The sequence below is a fragment of the Antennarius striatus genome, chromosome 1 (genome assembly GCF_040054535.1).
Source record: "Antennarius striatus isolate MH-2024 chromosome 1, ASM4005453v1, whole genome shotgun sequence".
Classification (NCBI taxonomy): Eukaryota; Metazoa; Chordata; class Actinopteri; order Lophiiformes; family Antennariidae; genus Antennarius; species Antennarius striatus.
This window is the reverse complement of record NC_090776.1, coordinates 29,783,301-29,804,082: the sequence shown is the minus strand read 5'-3', so window position 1 is coordinate 29,804,082 and position 20,782 is coordinate 29,783,301. Positions and strand designations below refer to the sequence as shown.

The 20,782-nt window shown below is 38.9% G+C and overlaps 1 protein-coding gene across 11 annotated transcripts in view; it reads left to right on the top strand.

Annotated features, from left to right (window-relative positions):
- The window catches only part of LOC137593845 (MAM domain-containing glycosylphosphatidylinositol anchor protein 1), a 159,270-nt gene that overhangs the window by 54,391 nt on the left and 84,097 nt on the right, over positions 1 to 20,782 (top strand). For all 11 annotated transcript variants that reach the window (XR_011035173.1, XR_011035172.1, XR_011035169.1 and 8 more), the window contains exon 4: positions 5,723 to 5,897. Coding sequence is in view for 6 of the 11 variants with exons in the window: in XM_068312965.1 (XP_068169066.1) it covers positions 5,723 to 5,897 (175 nt within the window). In the remaining 5 variants the exon portion in view is untranslated. The remainder of the gene's footprint in view (positions 1 to 5,722; positions 5,898 to 20,782) is intronic.

The following is a 20,782-nucleotide window of genomic DNA, read 5'->3' as shown; positions in this document are numbered from 1 at the left end:
TATTGATCACTTGTTTAAACAGGCCATAATTAATAAATGGAGATTATGATGTAAAATGCCAAACATCTCACCGTTTTGCTAGATTCCTTTCTAATTTGTCTGAATATTCTGATAATGCAGGTGGAAATGCATCTTGTGGTTATTATTCACTGTAGCCCCTCATTAATTTAATAACCCAAGTGTTTTTCCTCATCTTACGAGTCTTTCATTTTTTCTTCCTTCTGTCCAGGCAGTGACTCAATGTAAATCAATACAGTTTTTCTGCACCTTTTCTTCGTCTTTTACTTGTACTTGTTTTCCACACCTTGCATGTTTAAGCAGGTGTTTTGTGTGTGCGGGTCTGAGTCAGAGCCAAGCAGAATTCCCCGATAAAAGGATTACCACTTTAAGCTTATTCACAGTAAGTGAGCCATTTGAATGGATAGAGACCTGTAACGTCGCCTCTGCTGTTGGTATATAAAGAAAAGAGTCACAAAAAAGGTTGAGCAAACTCTTAATGCGAGTATAAAGTATCAGAAAGTACAATATCAGATTCAAACTTGTTGACCACCCAAACAGCTGTAGTAAAGCTATGTATTGTCACACAAGAAAACCAGAATGATTAAAGCTTAAAGCTTTCTGATGTCCAAATAGTTTAGCTTCAGTGAGACCTCAAACATCTGAAAAGTTGTTTAGTTCTATGAAACAATAAAAACAACACAGGAAAAAAGCTTTTGATGACAAAATAACTTCATTTATTCACAGATTTAGAACATTTAGAACATAATATAAAAAATAACTAAATAACTTATTTACGTGTGTGTGTGTTGTTTCAGAGGCCTGTAGACACACATACCCATGTTTGGAATGGATTGTTAAAAACGAAGGAAGGAATGACAGAAAATAAAATTACCCCAGCATTATGTGATTAGAAACTCTAGTAATTTGTAAAAACAAACATTAAATTACACTCTCTGTGTCCTGAGTAAATACGCTGATGCTCTTCGCTAACTGGACAGTCTCGTATTGAAGAGGGGAAATTTATGTACAGTATATACATCTTAAACTGAAACATTACGCTCAGAGAGTATGCCAACAAGCACACATTTAAGAGCATTTTAATCTGTATTTTAGTGACAGATTCTATAAAGTTTTTCTGTTCCACATTTACATGATACCACATGTAAAATATTTACTTTAACCATTAACAGTAAGTGTGGCTACATATTTGATAGAAAATATACATTCTATTGTAAGTAATTTTTTAAAATGATTTTTGTTTTCGTTTTGGCCTATGGGACTTTCTGCATGGTCATGTGATCATAGCTGTCATGCAGTTAATTCTGTTTATTAGTAGGCTTTAGTCTCTTGTAAATGAAATCAACTTGTGCTAGGGGATCCTGAGTAGTAGTTCATACTATTAAATGTATGTACGTTTCCATGTTTACTGACAAATACTGTATAAGTAGTTTTCAGAAAGGCAGTTTAGTATGTAAAGTTCATAGTGATTTTGAATTTAAGCCTATAAATATTAATGAACTATTATACAGTATGCTTTCCACTAAGACTATATGATGAATTAATCATTAATGTGTTTACCCCTTCTCCTTCTTACCCCTACCAACCAAATAAAAAAAAATAAAAAAAAAAACATTATAGGAATGAATGTGGAGTCCAAAATTACACTTTGTTTTCTCTGCATGCCATCTACATATACAGCAAGGCTTACATTTACAAAAGGGGTTGCATCGTTGATGTTTGATTAACAAATGATAAATACACGTGATTTTGCCAATATGACACATTATGAATCATATGTTGCATCAGTGTTTATAGAGGATGAGGTAACACGTTACTTGAACAGCCACAAGCTTTGAGAGGGTCATGGAGGAGTCATTATATCATAATTATGAAAATTAGAAAGCAACAGAAGACATTGCACCGCTGCGACCAGACATTTTTCTGCGCTGCTTTTTTTTTACTCCAGCGTTAATGATAAAGACACGACCATCATTAATAACTCCTCTAAACTCCTGATGATTTATTATATAATAAGGAATTAATGCTTTTCCATGATGTCATGATACTTTTATATTCCAACTGCAACTCATTTATGATTTGTGGAAACTGTACTGACTATTGTTGAGACAATTTTGGCTTTAATTTTAAATCCGTCTATAACGGACAGTTTTGACAGCCTCCAATTCAGACGGCGGGGCAAACGCGTGTGATAGCGTCTGGGGCTGGAACATGTTGTGTGTCACTCTGAGGAGTGAGGAGTGAGAGGCTCCACTCAGACAGATCAGGAAAGGGTGTTTTCATGTCATTGCATGTGTTGTGAAAGAGTCTAGATGGATATGGAAGATATGGGAGAATGCTGAAGTCATGAGGCAGACAGGAAGAGAGAGAAAGACTGCAGGCTACTGACCTGCCAGAATGGTTTACATTTGCCTCCCTCATGGATACTTACACACCTTTCAATCCTTCGTTTACAAAACACATACTGATAATGATTTGCTCTTGGGGACAGTGTGTCACAGATTCAAGAATACAATTTTGAGAATCAAAAGGTGTATATAATATGTTGTGGACTGTCTGAAGAAAGAAAAAAAAAGTTTATACTGTTTATAAAGCTTGCTTTTATCTTAGTGCTAAAGTAGAGTGAATTTATCTCGCTGTCAGCACTTATTAAATGAGTATTAATAAATATGCATCTCAGGCTGGAGGTGAGTAACACAAAACAAGAGGATACTGTTTGTCAATACTTGGCAAAGTTCAATGTCCTCCCAAATTAATCAATTCTATTCGTATCAAACAGCACAACATGTCCAGCTCATTTTATATCATCATAAACTTATTATTTGAGGACACGTTGTTGCTATTAGTGATATTTTTAATGCAAAAAAACCAAAACAAAACCAGAAAAACCCCAACAAACTAACCAACAAACTCCTCAGTTGGGAATAAACGTTCAGTTGAAGAAATTTATTGTGGATAATGATTTCGCAACATATAACCACTAATGGAAAATTTACTAGCCCACAGGGCCCTGGTCTGTATTTTAATGCATTCTTTAAAAACCACAGATTGAAAAGGGCTGATGGCAACATCCCATAAAAACCCAACCACAAAGCATTCCCTAACTTTCTCCTGCAACATTCTTACACTGGTTTTCCTTCTTTCCCTTCACTGTTTCTCTTCTCCTGTTGAAACATCCGTGTCCTAGACGGCATTTGGCTCCCTAGCTGAATATAGAAATGGTGAAAAAAGCTGCCACGTTGCACGTCAAGCCGGATCTCCAGGGATCCCAAACCTTTTCTTCACTTAACACTTCTAACCAAATGTAAGCGCTATTATTATAGAAGACTCAACAAAGGCGTCTTCCCCCTCCCTGCGTGAGGGCCTGTGTGCGGCAGAAAATCCTGAGCAATGTGTGACTTTTAAAATGTCTTTAAATGGAAGTGAATTTTGACACAATCAGATAACAAGTGTATGTTTTGGCTGGACTGGAGAGAGAGAGAGAGAGAACTGAAATTCACCCAGACGGGGATAAGATGAAGAAATGAAAAGCGACTGAGATAGATATCCAGACCAACCCATCGGGGCCGAGGGTGGAAAAAATAGAGCGTCGTCACACATCTATTAAAGGAAGAGAGAAGAAAAAGGTGCAGAGAAAGAAAGAGGTCAGAAAAAGAGCGTAGGTGATGATTTTAAGCAGCTGGTGTCAGGGGCAGATATAGCCTCCCCTGCCACCTGGATGTTATCTGCATTAGACACAATATCCCCTTTATGTGCAATTTTTTTTCCATCACACCCCTGTCAGTGATACTGTGCATATCAGTCTCTCCTATTCTTGCTCTCAGTCACTGAAAACTTCTATATCCAACTTAATGCATTTAGCTGTTTTTCTCCTGCATACATGGACATACTTTATTCCTCTCTAGTACACACTCTTTTTCTGAGTTAACATAGTTTATATATCCTTTTATATCAATACTCTTAGCTGTATTATTGTAAGGCCATGGGCTGCTTTCATTTTTATGGACATTCTGAAAACTTTTGAGCATTAAAAAAAAAAAAAACTTTTTCGTTTTGCTTTTAACAGAAATGTATTTTGTCCGCCTTTTGAAAGCCCCGTCACCTAATCTTACCATTAAAAAGTCTTTAATGTAATCTTAATGTTGCTGATCCTATGAATGAGCTAAAGCAGACAAAATGTTATTTGTAAGATTTTTACTCATCTTTTAAATCTCTGATTAGAATGAGTACAATCATGTGGCTCTCTCTCCTTTTTTGTCACTTACAAAGCTTTATCTCCATCCCACCACACACACACACACACACACACACACACACACACTAGACCCACAAAACCATAGAGAGGCAGGGTTTGGTTCATTTTTCACCTTGGATGGTTTGATCAATTGCTGGCTGCATCCTGCAAATCCCTCCTACAAACAGAGCTGAATAAACAGACAGGGAGCATTTACACAGTTCCTGATAATCTGCTAATCCATATAACCTGCTTTCTAACCTGCACACCACACACAAGCACACACACACACACACACACACACACACACACACACACACCATAAATACTTTCTGGAACATACACACAGACAACCATGTCCTAAAGCAGGAAACACACTTACACAAGCACATTTGCATGCACGCATGTGCGTACACACGCACACACACACACACACACACACATGTACTGTATATACACGATATCAGTGACTTATGCTCATTTTCCTCTCTGACCTCAACAAGACATGGTTGATAGTCTCATTGATGTTGATAATGGGCACAGGGTTAATACGGATTAATGAACTGATCACACACAGTTGCAGAGTCACACACACACGTACACACACACACACACTTGAGTACAAGAAAATACTTCAATGTCAATGAGTTTACAGGCTTTCATGAATATCTGAAGTGTGTGTATATTTGTGTGTGTGTGTTTGCATTTGATTAGTCTTCTGAGTATCATGTAGCTGTCAGCTCAGCTGCATTCTCTCAGCTTGATGGAATAATTGAAGCGTGAAAAAGCCATATAGCGTTTGTCAAAATTCTTAGCAGTCTCTAAGTGGAGTTGAGCATCGTTGACGCCATGAGGACAGTGCTTAGTGTGATTAACTTCCGTTTCGCGGAACAGAGATTTTATCAATGAGAAAAAAGATGGAACTGCATTCATGGTTTAGATACTTTATTCAGACAATTTAATGACCTGCCGAGTGAATTGAAAGCTTTCCCCCTGCATCATTTACGCACTCTTTCTTTACATTTTTCATCATTTAGCCACATTTAAAAAGCCATTGTGAGAATCACCATATAACAGGTCCTCTGTGAAGGGAGAGTCAGGTACACAGTTAAATGGATTCTTTTATTCTCTCTGTACTGATGTAATCTGCAATCAGTAGTCTGCACACAGGGTATAACTTAAAAACTAAGTGTGCGTTTTTTACAAGGAGGAGCAAAGCAAAGAATTGCATCTGGGTTGCCTCAAATATGCACCTGGTGTGTAATCAGTATTGTCTAACATAGCCAGGATGGACAGAAACGCAATCGCATCGAAACGACTTACGCAGCTAGTTAACGCTTATCAACATTTTTTTTCCCTGGGTTTTATATTTTATTTGAAGGTCAAACCACGTATGCCTTTCATTTACTCTAATGCCAGCTTGACTTCGTAAAACTTTAGAGTGATTCTGCCCTCTCTCGTTCTCTCCAGATACGATGGACAAAGACGGCGGGCAGTGCATCAGACAAGTTCCAGGAAACATCCATTTACAACGAGACGCTGCGCATTGAGGGCATCCTGAGGGTGCAGGGGGGTCGCTACTACTGCAAGGCTGACAACGGGGTGGGGGTGGCTGACATCAAGTCCATCCGCGTAGATGTGCAATGTAAGTGGGCAAGGAGAAAGACGTCCACTTCTAGACCACAATTGACTATCACTGCAGCTATTCCCACTGTTAGAGGAAGTTAAGATAGATAGAGATGGAAAGATTGGTGAAGAAAAGATTAAAGAAGGATTGGATGTGTGATGAAATTTCAGGTGGGAATGGCTTCCAGGACTATCTGATAACTCATGATGGAGATGATGAAAATGTGGTAGGAAGATTAGGGAGGAAGGGAATGGATCAAGCAAAAAAAAAGAGTGTTTGGAAAGTGTTTAAATCCAAGGGACCAACACTGAAATTTTGTTTGTGCATTTAATGTCATATATATATATATATATATATATATATATATATATAAAATCTCTGTTTACTCCCCCAATGAGAGATTCTAAAAAAAAAAATCCTTTGTCAGATACTCCTTGAAAAAGTGTGGTCAAGCAATTTATAACAGTTAGTCCAGGTGGTACGGGCTCCCTGATGCACGGTTTCTCAAATAACCCTCTACTTAAAAAGCTCATAAAATCACCAAAGCCAGTAAGTTTGGTTATTGGTTGTTTAAACCTCAATATGTGAATACCCCTGGCCCCTGCCATATCTCCTGACTTCACAGTCTCTTCTTTCATTTACGCTACAGTTACCATTTGGCTGATCACCTCTCAATTTTTACAAATATTTCAAATCGTCCTTGCTACTTCGAAGTGTCCATGAAGTAAAGATGAATAATTGAAGTGGTGCAGTCCTTTAGGGGTCCCGTACTGCTGCTTGTTTCACTGCTCCACTGTCCCAGTGAGTTAGAGGTCAGGTCATGGTGACTGGTTGATGCATGTGCAACTATAAGAATCACATATCAATACTTTTATGTTGTTTCTTTTCATTCCTCACTCCCTAAAATTCTTGATCATCTGTTACATCAGTTTATTACATAGATAGTTCCTTCCTTCATTGATTCAATCATTTTAATGGTTGCTTTATAGACTAATAGAAAAAAAAAAAAGCTGATTTTCCAAGGGGCCAATAACACTAAACATCCATTACCTGCCCTTCATTCCATAGCTTCACCTCCTACTTCTGCTCTGCTTTATGTGCAGTCAACATAGTCTTCTACCTCGTCTATGGAATCAAATGCCTTTCTCCAAATTATAACACACACACACACACACACACGCTTGCCCAATCTCTCTAGAAATTATCCTGTGGCAAAACGTCCCTGAAGATGAAGCTTGCAACATTTGGACAACAGCAGAACAGCTTCTTTGATCCGGTTTTAGATTCCATATGTCTGAGAAACTAGGGAATGCAGCAAATTCTTCCTATTGGCTATGATTAGATGACTGCCAGCCTTTCAGACAGAGATTGCACTATAGTGCTACAGTGAGGCGGGGCAACAATGACCCCCATTATGCTCTTAGAATTATGCTGATCGCTGTTTATCAGACGAGGTTTGTTTCATCCACGAAATGTAATGATCTAGGCATTTCTTTGCAATCTATTTGACAAAACAATTAGTTACAAATTGTGCTAAATTTATGTAAATATTTATGATCAATGAATATTGGCTGATGTAAAGCTGTCTAATTAATGGTTAAGTAATTACCTTTGTCAGTCATAAAGGTGGACAAACAAATTAGTAGAGTGACTCGAAAAAGTGCAATTTATGAAGAAGAGAAAAAAAGAGATGCAAATAATGAGATAGATTCACACATTATAGATTAATTTATTGAAGTAGTGGGCAGAACATATTGATACCCTAAGAGGGTACAACCATGAGATTCAGTTTTCTCTCTCACTCAACATCTCACACAACATATTTTCCAGTGTCTCACAATTTTTTTGACCGATACGAACAAAAACTTCTTTCTAAATTCTCTCCTTATTTTTCCCTTCTCCCTCCATGATTCCTCCTTCTCTCATTGTGTCGTCATATCAATGCATGAACACACCAATGCATGATGAAGCTTTATGTATTAGTCAGCTGAGGTTTATCTGCTCTTGGCTAAGAGGCTCCAACAAATACAGCAGCATCTAGCTTCAGGTTATTTTCACAGCATCAAGACGGCATGCACACTTACATATATGTAGCATACTCACACACGCACACACACACGCACACACACATTATCCTTTATTTCTCATTTATTATCCCTCGTTTTAGTTCTATACACTTGAGCAGCCTTTTAGTTTGTTATTAATTTAGCTTTCACTTATTTGTGAACTATAGGAATAATTGGACAGAGCAGGCGATAGAAGCCAAGTTGTTTTCCATATAAATTTACTTTTCCATTTTCCAATTACACAGAAAGCACATAAAGGAACATTTCCATTAATCTGCCACCACTTAAACTGACATTGATGACACTTTCAATTTGACAAAATTCATCACCCTTTTCTGCAAATAACCTTTTAACATCAGAACACTCTGACCTGTATCAATCAGCTGACCAATCACCTGACACACTAGCCACTGAGGCAGTGGGGCAGTGAGCTGGCGGGGTTTAACTTTAAGTAGCCTCTACTGAATGAGATGGACTTGGTTCAGAGATCCAAACAATGATGGTTGAGTGTACGTCACATTACACGTCGAACACATCCCATCAGTGGATTCATTGCCCTCGTCCAGATGAAACGAGGTAAGTAAGAAAAAAACATTTTGGTGGTGATGGTAGTGATAATTCTATTCATGTTGATTGTGAGGGGCATTCATGAAGCTCATATCTACCCTTGCCAAGGATGTCTTTTTTTTTTTTTTTCCTGTCTGTTAGATGTGCTAACTGAGAAAGTTATGGGACTTATAATGGCTGTAAGGACATTTATTTTTCAGAGAGGTAGAAGATGATCCAAGTTTTCATCCGTTATATTTTGGTGATGATTCAGATCTGAATCAAGAAGTCTTGTTTACCAATTTTAAATTGGTATTCAGCTAAATCCACAGGATTGTGTAAGGTCTTTTGATGGACAGTTGTAAAGGAAACTCAATATTGTAAGCAAACAAGTCGTTTCTATAATGTACACAATTCCCACAACTGTTCCTTCAACTCCACTGCAATAATCAGTCCCAGAACACACGCACGCACACACAAACGTCCATATTAATTATGTACAGTAATATTATTCTCTGTCCCACTTCTATCTGGGCGATAATTATACTCTTTTTCAAACATAGTTTGCATAATTTGGGGGCTTTTGAGGTTATAAGCAAAAACTGTAATGCTTCCATTGGGTCAGTCAGATTGCTCATGGCTGCAATTTAGGGACTGTTTCTTTGCCATATATTTAGAAGATGCTAAATTGATATCAATAAATTAGCTATAACAGTTCCTGTTCATGGTATACCCATGGATATGCACAAGGCTGCATAATTGAAAACAAAACCCAATATTCCATGTATACCAATGACATCAGAATCCTCTCAAACATAATCTTCCCAGTTGTTTGCTGTGCTGTGGATGGATTGTTTTCTTCCTCATCTAGATTTATAAGATCTTTTAAAACATACCCAAGTACACTTGAATGCAGAAGATGTATGGAAGCTTCCATCCGTGTCTATTTCATCTTTGACAAAGCATAAATAGACCTTTAGGCCATCACAAAAGTACATGAGCTGTTTTCAGGCTTTTATCATTTTCATCAATACCTGTTAATGGAAGAATGTGCAGTACAGTAATACATTTTTTTGACAAAGGCACACACCTGCTCACACACACAAATACTTAAAAAAAAACACACTACACATACATGAACGTTAACGTATTCTGTATTAGTTGCACATACTACCGCAGAAAGAAAGTAAATTGCAAACAAGGGGAGGCGGGAACAGGTAGTTTAAAAAAAGAGTTGACCTTTCACTGGTGTCATAGCTGGAGCACAAGGTGAATCAGGTCACCACCCCTGACATGAGTCACACAGCGTGGTATAAACTCACACAAGGTTGATTCTCTGCTCATCACTGTATTTCATGTTTTCCTCCCTCTCTAACCTTCTCTGTTTACTTGCCTCTCTGCGATACTTGCGATTTCTCTTGTTGATCTCTCGTTGCTCTTTCAATATATTTCTGTTTGTGCATGCGTCTTTGTGATTTCCTTTGTCTGGCTGTGTTTTCCTCATTGTTCGGTCTTGTTTCCCACAGATCTCCACTCATCTGGTGGTGTGAGTTACATCTCACCACCTCTTGTCTTATTCTTTTGTCACTTGAGTGAAGAGCTCATCATTTTCCAGGCTGGAAAGTTATAGAAGACCTATATTTTTATCCAGTATATAGTTTATATGGTTGTTCATTTTTGTTCCTACATCAGTTGACCTTCACACCGTAATGCGATTCGGTCTGTAGCACAAGTTAAAGCAAGTGCATTGGAAATGTTTCGGATGATGTCAAATCCCTGGTAATCCTCCTTGGCCTGGGGAAAATGGAGTATGCTCTGTTGATTTTCCCACACAGGCTAAAGAATTTTTGTGTGTGTGTGTGTGTGTGTGTGTGTGTGTGTGTGTGTGTGTGTGTGTGTGTGTGTGTGAGAGCCTTCTTAGAGTGCCCTGTTGCTTTGTCATCGTGCCACAGTGACGTGTGGTGAGGTTCACGGCTGGTGAAGCACTGATTTCATCATAGTTACTCATTCACCATCTAATTTGCGACACTGAGAGTTATTTTAAAGTCTCAGAGCAGAATTATTTACACAAAAACGTACATTTGATTAAAAAAAAACATGATGTTGTTACTTACAAGTTTGTTAATATGTTACGTTTACTTGTAAATGAAGTCCATGCGCCGCTCCTTTTGAACAAAAGCATTGAAAGAATTTTGAGTTGAGATATGTAATCCTACATTTTTATAGTAAGGCAAGGTGAGAGGAGAACAAATTAAAGGCTGCACTTCACTCGCTGACTAGACTGTAGTTTGCTGTCACTTCTCCTGCGGCTGAGGAAGAAGAATCCTCGGACGAATCCCTGGGATCACCAGCAACCCCTACCATGAGGCACGAGAACTGCGTGCGTCACTTCATACCTTTTCTGAGTCGTTTCAGGACCACTCAACTCATGAAAGACGTTACACACATACAGTTGTTGACAAAAATAACCACTTTACGGTTACAGTCTCACTGTACAGCATGCCAGCACAGCTAACCGAGGCATTGTGCAATCCATGATGAGGCTCGACTGGCTTGTGCCAGGTCAAATGTGAAAATTCAGCAATTTTAAGTTAAAAATTTCCTAAAATTAGTGACGTTATGCGGAAAATAACTTTATAATACACATCTCAGGATAAATATAACCATTTATTTTATGCCTTCCATTTTTCTTTTGTTTTCTTTCATGATGGCAGGTGAGGCCGTGCGTCCTGCCACCAGCCTCCCATGAAAGAGGACTCTGGTCCATTTATGCATGTCAATAGAGACAGTATGCAGATTATCAGGGTATTAAGGCAGGAACAGCTACAACAGCAATTGACTGCAGTCATTACAGACATGACATTCTTGGTTATGCATAAAAAGACGTGGGTCCAGAGTTCAGTACCATGTAGACTTCAGTAACATGTAAAAAAAAAAGGTATGCAGTATTTTTATAGTACAATAGATTCCTGTCTATTCTACTTCTTTGTTCAGTTGTTTGCTTGCCTCAAACTACCTCTACTGCAATGTATTTGAGGTTGTGTGGAGGTTATTGTGCTGAAGTAGTAGAAGCTAATTGCATGGTTCACAACTTATGTCCAGTTTTGGCATCAAGGTGCATTTTCAATGTTAATTGTGTGATATGTAGAAGCTCATCTCCTGACATGTTACAATAGGAACGACCAGCGAGTGTAGACGTATTATTTGTTGATAGAAAAAAAGCTGAAACAGACTTATCACCTGTCCAGATACCTGCCAGTCCTCCTCGCTCAATTTACCAGTATAGGTACCATATTTAAAAATGCAACAATGGCACATTAGCACTCACATAGCACAAGCACATACAAACTACACTGGCAGACAAATGACAATATGGCATTTAAAAAAATTGGATACCGTGGCCTAATGATTATCACTTTAGATTACAATGTGAAAGATTACAACTTAAACAGCAAACCTACTGATTTTTTGCAAGCTTGTATCCATTTTTTTATTTTAATATGAGATGTAGTGACACTCATGTACAAGAACATTGAAAATATTTCTTCACGATCATTGCAGACTTGAGTGTAGAAAAAATAATTATAATGTATTAAATGTATACATTACAAAAGTGACAAACATGAACCCGTCTGGATTTGTCATATTTTTATATTTATATTTTTCCCATGCATGGATTTCTTCCTATCAGTAAGAGTGCATTATTAGTATTTATTTGGGAACAAGAATGTAATATAGTAATTAGTGCTGTCAGGCGATTAACAAAATTAATCTAATTAATTACAGGATTTGTGATTAATTAATCTTATTAATTGCATTTTAATCTCATACCTACTAAAGGCCCCCAAGTAAAGAATTTGAATTCTAGGACATTACAAAATTGTAGTGCATGACTAATCAATAGAATGCACCAAGAAGAGAAGATTTGAAATCCAGATTTTTATTGGTGAAGTGTGCTTTATAAATGAAATTAAAAAGAAAAAAGGCCAAGCACATCAGTAAACCAATTAGGCCAGGGGCATTTCTCAAAAATGCAATAAAAACACAGTTAAATAAAATAAATAAAATTCAGAAATAAAATAAGGCTGAGTCTCAAATAGGCACATAAGCAGACTCAATCAAAATGAATTCTAAAGCTGACTCAATACAGCAATTCAAAATGAATAGTATAACATGCCTCTAAATAAGGCAACATCAATGGCAAGATGCCAATAGGCCAGCCGTTCTTAACTTTGTTGGAGGTGCTGAATCCTGCTGGTTTCATGTGCTCACTCACCGAACCCTTCTTTAGTAAAAAATAAAAATAAAAAATTCAAATTTAAGACATAAGTACATGTTTTACTGGTGTATTTAATGAATTTTGCATTAATGTCACCTTTTTCAAAGACCAAAACCAAGACAGTGCATGAAGTCACATGAAATGACCTACCTGTAAATCAGTGATTTCTGCTGTTGTCATAGAGACCAGTTCAGATATGCGTGGCTTCACCTTAACAAGTGTTACTCTGATGTCATTTTACACCAAAGTCTGTTTCTGTTGATTTCCATCAGCTTAAGGAAGTGTTCCTTTATTTTTACCAGTGCCAGACTAGAGGTGTTCAACTTGACATTCAAATCCTGCAGAATGCTGACTCCCATCACGTTCCGTTATACAGTACAGGTAAATTCACGTTGAACATATTCGTCCGACCGCTTTCTTTTTTTTTTCTCAACATAGTTACTATGAATTAAAATATTAAGAAAGCAATCAGATGACGTACCATCATGACAGGCATAAATCGACTACTGAGTGAGCAAAATTCCCTGTAGCACAGGTAGGCTAATGATGTAGCATCACGTGATCACCTGCAGCCAGTGATGGCTAAGGGGGGCGTGTCATCACTAATTGGTGTGTCAAACGTACCAGGTGATTCGAGTATATTCGGCAAAAACACCCGAGTGGTCTTGCCTCGCTCTCCTGTGTCGCGTCCATCTCTGTTGTCAGTCACTCTCCTTTTGACTAGTGGCGTCACTGCAGCCTACGGGTCCCTCAGTGGGCCAAATTTAAAATGCTTGCACATTGACCTGCCACTCACGATTAATTGCGTTAATTTTTATAGTACCTTAATTTGCAGCATAATTAACGCGTTAAACTGACAGCCCTAATAGTAATCTGAGGGAGTTATACTTGAAAAGCTCAACAGAGGTTAAGTTTTCAATAGTGGCTTTAATATAGGTGTGTAACCATTTGTTGTCACTTGAGGTCCACTATCAATCCATTAATTGCTTAAGTAATGACAAGGACTATTGATTGACATGTGTCTGTATGTCTTTTTCTTTTCGTTTCCTCTCTTTTCCTAACTCCATCTGAGTTTTGTGTTTTTGTAATGATAATGTTATTGTATGTTTGTTAAGGTCTGTCTAGACTTCTGTTCCATCTGTCCTTTTGTCAGAAGAAAAGAGCACTTCAAGCACCTTGTCCTAAGCCCATAAGGAGTCTGGCACTGCAACTGGTAATTCCTCAGACTTTCTCAATAAATAAATAACACTGCCAAAGACGGAGCATTTGTTCTGAGAAGGGGAGGAGGATTTAGTAGGATTGGTTGTTTTGTATTCCTTTTACCTGGAATCAAAGTGGATTTCAGTCTGTAAAATGCTGGAAGGTAGGAATGAACATTGATGGTTTCTTGATATAAACCCCAGCCTTAGACCTTTAGATATTGGATTATATTTTCCAATACTATTTCTAGTACCGAGTGTTCATTAGGACACTCGGAATCGACAACTCTCAATGAGTAAATCATTGTGTGGATGTCAGTGAGATATCTGGGGCAGTCAGGACCAAAGGCTATGAATTCATGTTTTTAAGTAAAAATTTTACACATGGGCGGCACGGTGGTGCAGTGGGTAGTGTTGTCACCACACAGCGAGGCGGTTCCAGGTTCAAGTCCCGCTCTGTGCGGAGTTTGCATGTTCTCCCCATGTCTGTGTGGGTTCTCTCCGGGTTCTCCAGCTTCCTCCCACCTCCGGAAACAAGCGCTTCAGGTTAATTGGCCGTTCAAATTTGCCCGTAATGAGTGAATTTGAGCGTGCGTGGTTGTCTGTCTTTGCACTTGCGTCGTGCCCGGAGTGTCCCCCGCCTCACGCCCTAAGTCAGCTGGGATAGGTTCCAGCTCCCCGTGACCCGATACGGCAGATAAAGCGGTTTGGAAGATGAATGAATGAATGAATGTTACACATGAATGATACATGGCACATGTGAACATTATAAATTTAATATGGTGTTAACACATTGACAGTTGGGTCCTGTAAGCCACTAGCCTCTCTCTGCCACGTAAAACTAATGAAAGCACTAACCCTAGCCAACTACTGTAGTTATGTTGTGTACATACCTTGTATTCATACTTAAATGAAAGAATTTGCAGTATGCAACAAATACTTTAGAGGGGTGGAGTATTGGTCCAACTAAAAAAAAGAAATGCACTGTCCTGAGTGTCCGTTCAAGTTTTAAAATCAGTGTATGGTCAACTCAAGTACGTGCTGTGTGTCTGTCTTCAATGTAAAGGCAATTTAACTTCTGAATGTTTATTCATACTATTTGGATGCATGGACCTTGTATGATGCTATATTTGGATGGGGTTTTAGTCGATGAAGCAACATTCATGTGAGACTTGTGTGTCTTTTTTCAATAGCAGCCTGTAGAATAGGAACGATAAACCAAAATTCATGTGTAACATGTTAAAGGCTCCCTGTGTATTTCAAAGATTCTCATTACCTCGATTGTGCTTCCAGTCAAATATGTAAATGAAATAATTTGACTTGCAATATGAAATGAAAACACACCTGTACCATAGGGCACCCACTAAGTCACTGTAAATTCTCATTTGGTCTTTTTGTAAGGAGGTGAATATGATGACTATCGCTTCCACTGCTGTCAGATTAACATCATATCATTGTGGGATCCACTTCAGAACTAATATAATTGAACATGAGGTGGATTTCATTAAAATTCACATATATGCAGTCTTTCAGTGGGCAGAGTGGGTTTGATTTAATCAAAAGATACAGAATTTATGAATTTATGAACTAAAGAGAATATGTCCATTTATACTACATTTCAGGGGAAAAAATTAAATTACTGTATTGTGAAGTGTGAGCACAGAGTAAATCCGAAAAATATTGTAATCATGTTGATGTTTTTGGGTGGGGGTGGGGTGGCTAGCGCATTGGGTAGCACTGTCGTCTCACAGCAAGACAGTTCCAGGTTCAAGTCGTGTTCTGTTTGTGTGTTCTCCCCATATTTGTGTGGGTGTTCTCCGGGTTCTCCAGCTTCCTCCCACCTCCAAAAACATGAACTTCAGGTGAATTGGCCAGTTCTACATTGTCCGTAGGTGTGGTGGGGGTGTGCATCAGTGATGGTTTGTCTTTCATGTGGCTCCGCGGTGCACCGGCGTCATGCCTCGAGTGTCCCTTGCCTCTTCCCAGTATTTCTGCAGGGATAGGCTCCAGCAAACCCCCGTGACACTCAAAAGTGTAGGAAGTTGAATGAATGAATTCTGATTTTTGTATTGTTCATCATTTATTTATGCATCTTTGTGTGTACTTCACTTCCCTGACAGCTCAAACCGATACTGTATGTCAAACTCTACTCATGTGGATCGAAAAACAAACCCTGCATCAAGATATTACACTCATAAAGTACTTAAGTTAAGTTTGTGTGTAGTTGTATATACAAAGGCAGATGCAATTTTCTACATTTGTATGGGTACAGATGCATACATACTGTACATGCTTGTGTATACTGTATTAAATTAATAGGTGTTGTGTGTTGCTGTGATTAAGTGCTGTCTAGACATATTACTCTGAAAGGACCAGTTCCATGCAGCAGCTTCTCCCGTACTCCCAAAATTACAGTAGTTAATATTCATTTTTCAGTAAAGTGAAAAAACAAAAAAGTGATTTTCATCAACTTTGTCATTAATCTATCTGCATTTTTTTGTAGTTTTTTTGTGGGTGTTTCACAGTTCTTTCAGCCAATTACTGCATGATTCCCATGTACTTTACACCTCAGTTTGCAATTCTGCATTAGTATATCACCTTTCTTATCAGACATCTGTGCAAGCCACTTAGCCCCCAAATGCTTCTGAGGAGGTGCTAAGTGGATTTCTGACTTTGCTTCCCATACATTTTAGGGTATGGTTTAAAAAGAATGCATAATTAACCAAGCTTGCCAGCAATTACAGGCTTCAATTTGACCTAAAATAGCCTCCAAAAGTCCAACAGTGCTTGTGTTCCATCTCCTACAGGGGAACAAGCCAGCTATCCAACCATTGTTTCACATCATTAGCCCTCATTAATTAGTACTTTGCTATGGTATAAATTCCCAGTGGAAGCTCGCTGACCTTGGAGTCATTTTCTGTGCTCAGAAGTCTAAGGCAGCCATCCTCTGGGTGTGCTTACAATGAAAAAAGACCTCTCCATGTTGCTATGTCTCTATTTGTGTGTTTTTGTGTCTATATCAGAATTTACCATTGTGTTGGCAGCTTTACTGGGTAAAGTGTCAGTTAGATTTGTGAGTGTGTGTGATCCTTCTTGATTGATTCATCTCCAATTTTATCTTTAGCTATTGTGTGGGTCATGCTTGTACTGGTAGAATGAAGTGGTACCTTCAACTGAAATTCTTCAGCTCGCATCAACCCAGTAGCAGTTCAGGGATGTTCTCGACTTTGTGCAAAAGAGAAGACAAAGAACAGTGCTAGAGCTCTACAAACAAACAAACAAGCCAAAAACCTTTAACCAATTAATGAAAATGTAATGTTTATCGTGATAGTTTCACAGGATTTCAATGTGGAACTTTTGATCCCTTTTTTTTTTTTTTTTAAATTTTATATACTGATTCTAATCCCTGCAGGGAAATTTAGTTAGCTGAATATCAAGCAACTAACTAGAGTGAGCCAAGATGCTCATTGGGGTGCGATTTCTTAAAGCGACTCGTCATTCCGCCTCCCCTGTACCTCTATATGTACCTCTCTGTATCTACTTATTGCATGCCTACAGGCCCCTAGTGTGTTATGTCTGTTTCAGGGGCCTGTACCCTGTAACCAAGTGCTGTAATTAACACATACTGTATACAATGTTTTTTGGGTGTGAGCAAGAATCGAACCGCCAGTCTCAGAACATTGGACGACCGATCGCTCTAACGTGCGCTCTACCACTGAGTCACTGCCGCCCGATCCCATGATTTGTTCCTTCTTTTCAATTTGAGTTTTGGCAGGGAACCCATCCTCTTCTAAAACAACATTATCTGAACACTTCCATTTGTTGAGTGCATACACTTAAATGCTGGAATCCCTTTGTCCCACTAATAAGTCCCCAGCTACATTTGTAAGACAGCGTGTAATATAAGATCTGTTGCTAATGGATCCTTCTACTTCAGACAGCCACCTTGGCCTAATTATTCTGTCTTGCTGCCAGACACTTTGTGTGAGCATACAGGGGAGTGACTGGATGAATTGAATGATTTGATTGAGTCCTTTGCAGAATTTATGCCATCCATCCATTCATCCATCTTCAACCGCTTATCCGGGGCCGGGTCACGGGTGCAACAGTCTCAGGAGGGATGCCCATACTTCTCTTTCTGACACCTCCTCCAGGGGGATCCCAAGGCTTTCCTAGGCCAGCTGAGAGACATAGTCCCTCCAGTGTGTCCTAGGTCTTCCCCGAGGTCTCCTCTCAGTAGGACATGCCAGGAACATCTCCCCAGGGAGGCGTCCAGGGGGCATCCAGAACAAGCCACCGCAGCTGGCTCTGCTCAAGGCGGAGGAGCAATGTCTCTACTCCGAGCTCCTCCCTGGAGTCTGAGCTCCTCACCCTATCTCTAAGGGTGCGCCCAGCCACTCTATGGAGGAAACTCATTTCAGCCGCTTGTATCCCAGATCTTGTCCTTTCGGTCATGACCCAAAGCTCATGACCATAGGTGGCAGTAGGAACGTAGATTGACCGGTAAATCGAGGGCTTCGTCTTACGACTCAGCTCCTTCTTCACCCCGACAGACCTACAAAACGACCGCATCACCGCGGAAGCTACACCAATCTGTCAATCTCACGTTCCATACCTACCTCACTTGTGAACAAGACCCCAAGATACGTAAACTCCTCCACTTGGGGCAAAGACTCTCCACCGACCTTAAGAGGGCACAGCACCCTTTTCCGGTCGATAAACATGGCTTCAGATTCAGAGGACAGTCCAACAACCTCAGCCTGTAGGAATATTGAAACACAGGTGATGAGAATTCCTAAGCCATCATCTCTCACCTTCAACTAGCATGTCTTCCATGTGCTCATTCGTTCTTTGTGACATTCAGTTCTGTATGTCATGTTTATTTAAAGGAAAAAACTCCTAAATCCAGTCAGAAAAGAGAATGCAGATCTAAATAAAAGACAAAAATGCAAAGAAGATTGTGATAGTTTCCATTTCCTTATACAGTGGTACCTCTACTTACGAATGTCTCTGCATACGAAATTTTGTACTTACGAAAATATTCTTATAGCTACTCTGCCATTGGATATTACCTAGCATCCTAGCATCCCATTGGCTAAGAGTGACCTCTGTGTGTAACTAGATAGGTGTCTATGCAGCGTCCTCGTCATTCGGCCCTCGACCCATGAGGTGTTCTGATAGTTTTACGTAAATATATTAACTTTTAGCGTATTCACTATGGACCCCAAGAACGTGACGGAGAAAAGAGGAAAAGAAGAGACTGAGAAAACAGTTTTTTTGTCACGTTATTAAAATAAAAGGAAGTTTAAGGAGTTTAAGGCATCGCATGGGTGGTTGGAGAAGTTCAGAAGGAGGACTGGAATTCATTCTGTTGTTTGGCATCATGAGGCAAGAGCGCATGAACCAAAGAGGGCAAAAAGTGAGAAGTTAAATGACCATCATTTTTATTCTTTTTTTTTTTACATTATGCACAACGCACATTTATTGTGTAATAATCTAATTGTAACATGTATTTGTTACATGTTTTGATGCATTTTTAGGCTTTATTTTTAGGCTTTTTTAACGTCTGAATATTGGGGGGCTTGAAACGGATTAGGGCATTTGCATGGAAAATGCGTCTCTACTTATGAAATTTCTTCCAGAACCAATTAATTTCGTAAGTAGAGGTACCACTGTATATGAAAGTGGCAGTGCAATGACTAATTCTAAGATCACTTTCTTTTCTTTTGAATTTTCTTACATAACGAAAAATTTTGTAATAGTGTAAACATCATGTGATCTGCTATGAATAGAATGAATCTGATATGTGGCCTTGAATGACATTAGATGCATAGCCTTAATCAGTGGCCTACTCTGCCACTTGTGTTTGTAATTAGAGGTCAGAGTCTTTTTACCTGCTGAAGGCACTAATTCTTGCATTGTAAATGTGGTTAACCTGCTTCTAACTTAAAGCTGCGCTTATAAAAAGTTCTGCTTTTCATAATGCAGTTATGAGGGGGTCAAAACTTTTAAGGTACTTCGTAGATTTTAAACATCATTTTTATGGAGGCTATGCTAATGACCTAAAGAGGCCCAATTTACTTTAGTGTTTTAATATTATTACCCTATTTTACCTAATTAGCTGTAGTGAATAAATTCTGAATAATAAGAGAAGGAACCATCATTTGCGCAAGCTACATCATAGAAGCCTCAGTAATAGATCACCCGTGCAGTGTGGTCACAAATCAGCTTTCTTGTCTACATTATGGACAAGCATAATCTTGGTCCACAGAGGAATCTTAAGGCCCACACTAGAATGCTGGAAGTATTATTATTGTTGTACAACAGCAGATGATTAAGGAGAAAGCTATGAGGCAATTACTTCTCAAAGAAATACACGTAACTGATTTCAAGTACACTATAACACACTGTAACACAGTGGGTCATAGGGAACACACATGTTCCCTATGACCCAATATCATAGGGAACCCTGGGTCAGGGTTTCTGCAATTGTGGAAATGAAGATTTGCCATCATGATTATTAATTGTTTGAGCAGATTTGAGCATGAACGAATGAACAAGTAAAATACCTGACATATTTATGTCATTTCAATCACAGTTACTTAAGTGCTATTAAGAGAGGCCATTGCAACAACCTGACTGACATTCAAGATTCGGATCAGTTAGATTCTGCTGTGTTGAAGCAGTCTGACACAACTAGATGGTGCCTGAAATTTGGATGAACAAGACTCTATTGTGGCAGTTTAATTGTAATATGTCATATTAAGCATATGTCTGGGAAATAATAGCAGCCTCATTGTGGTTTTTGCGCAC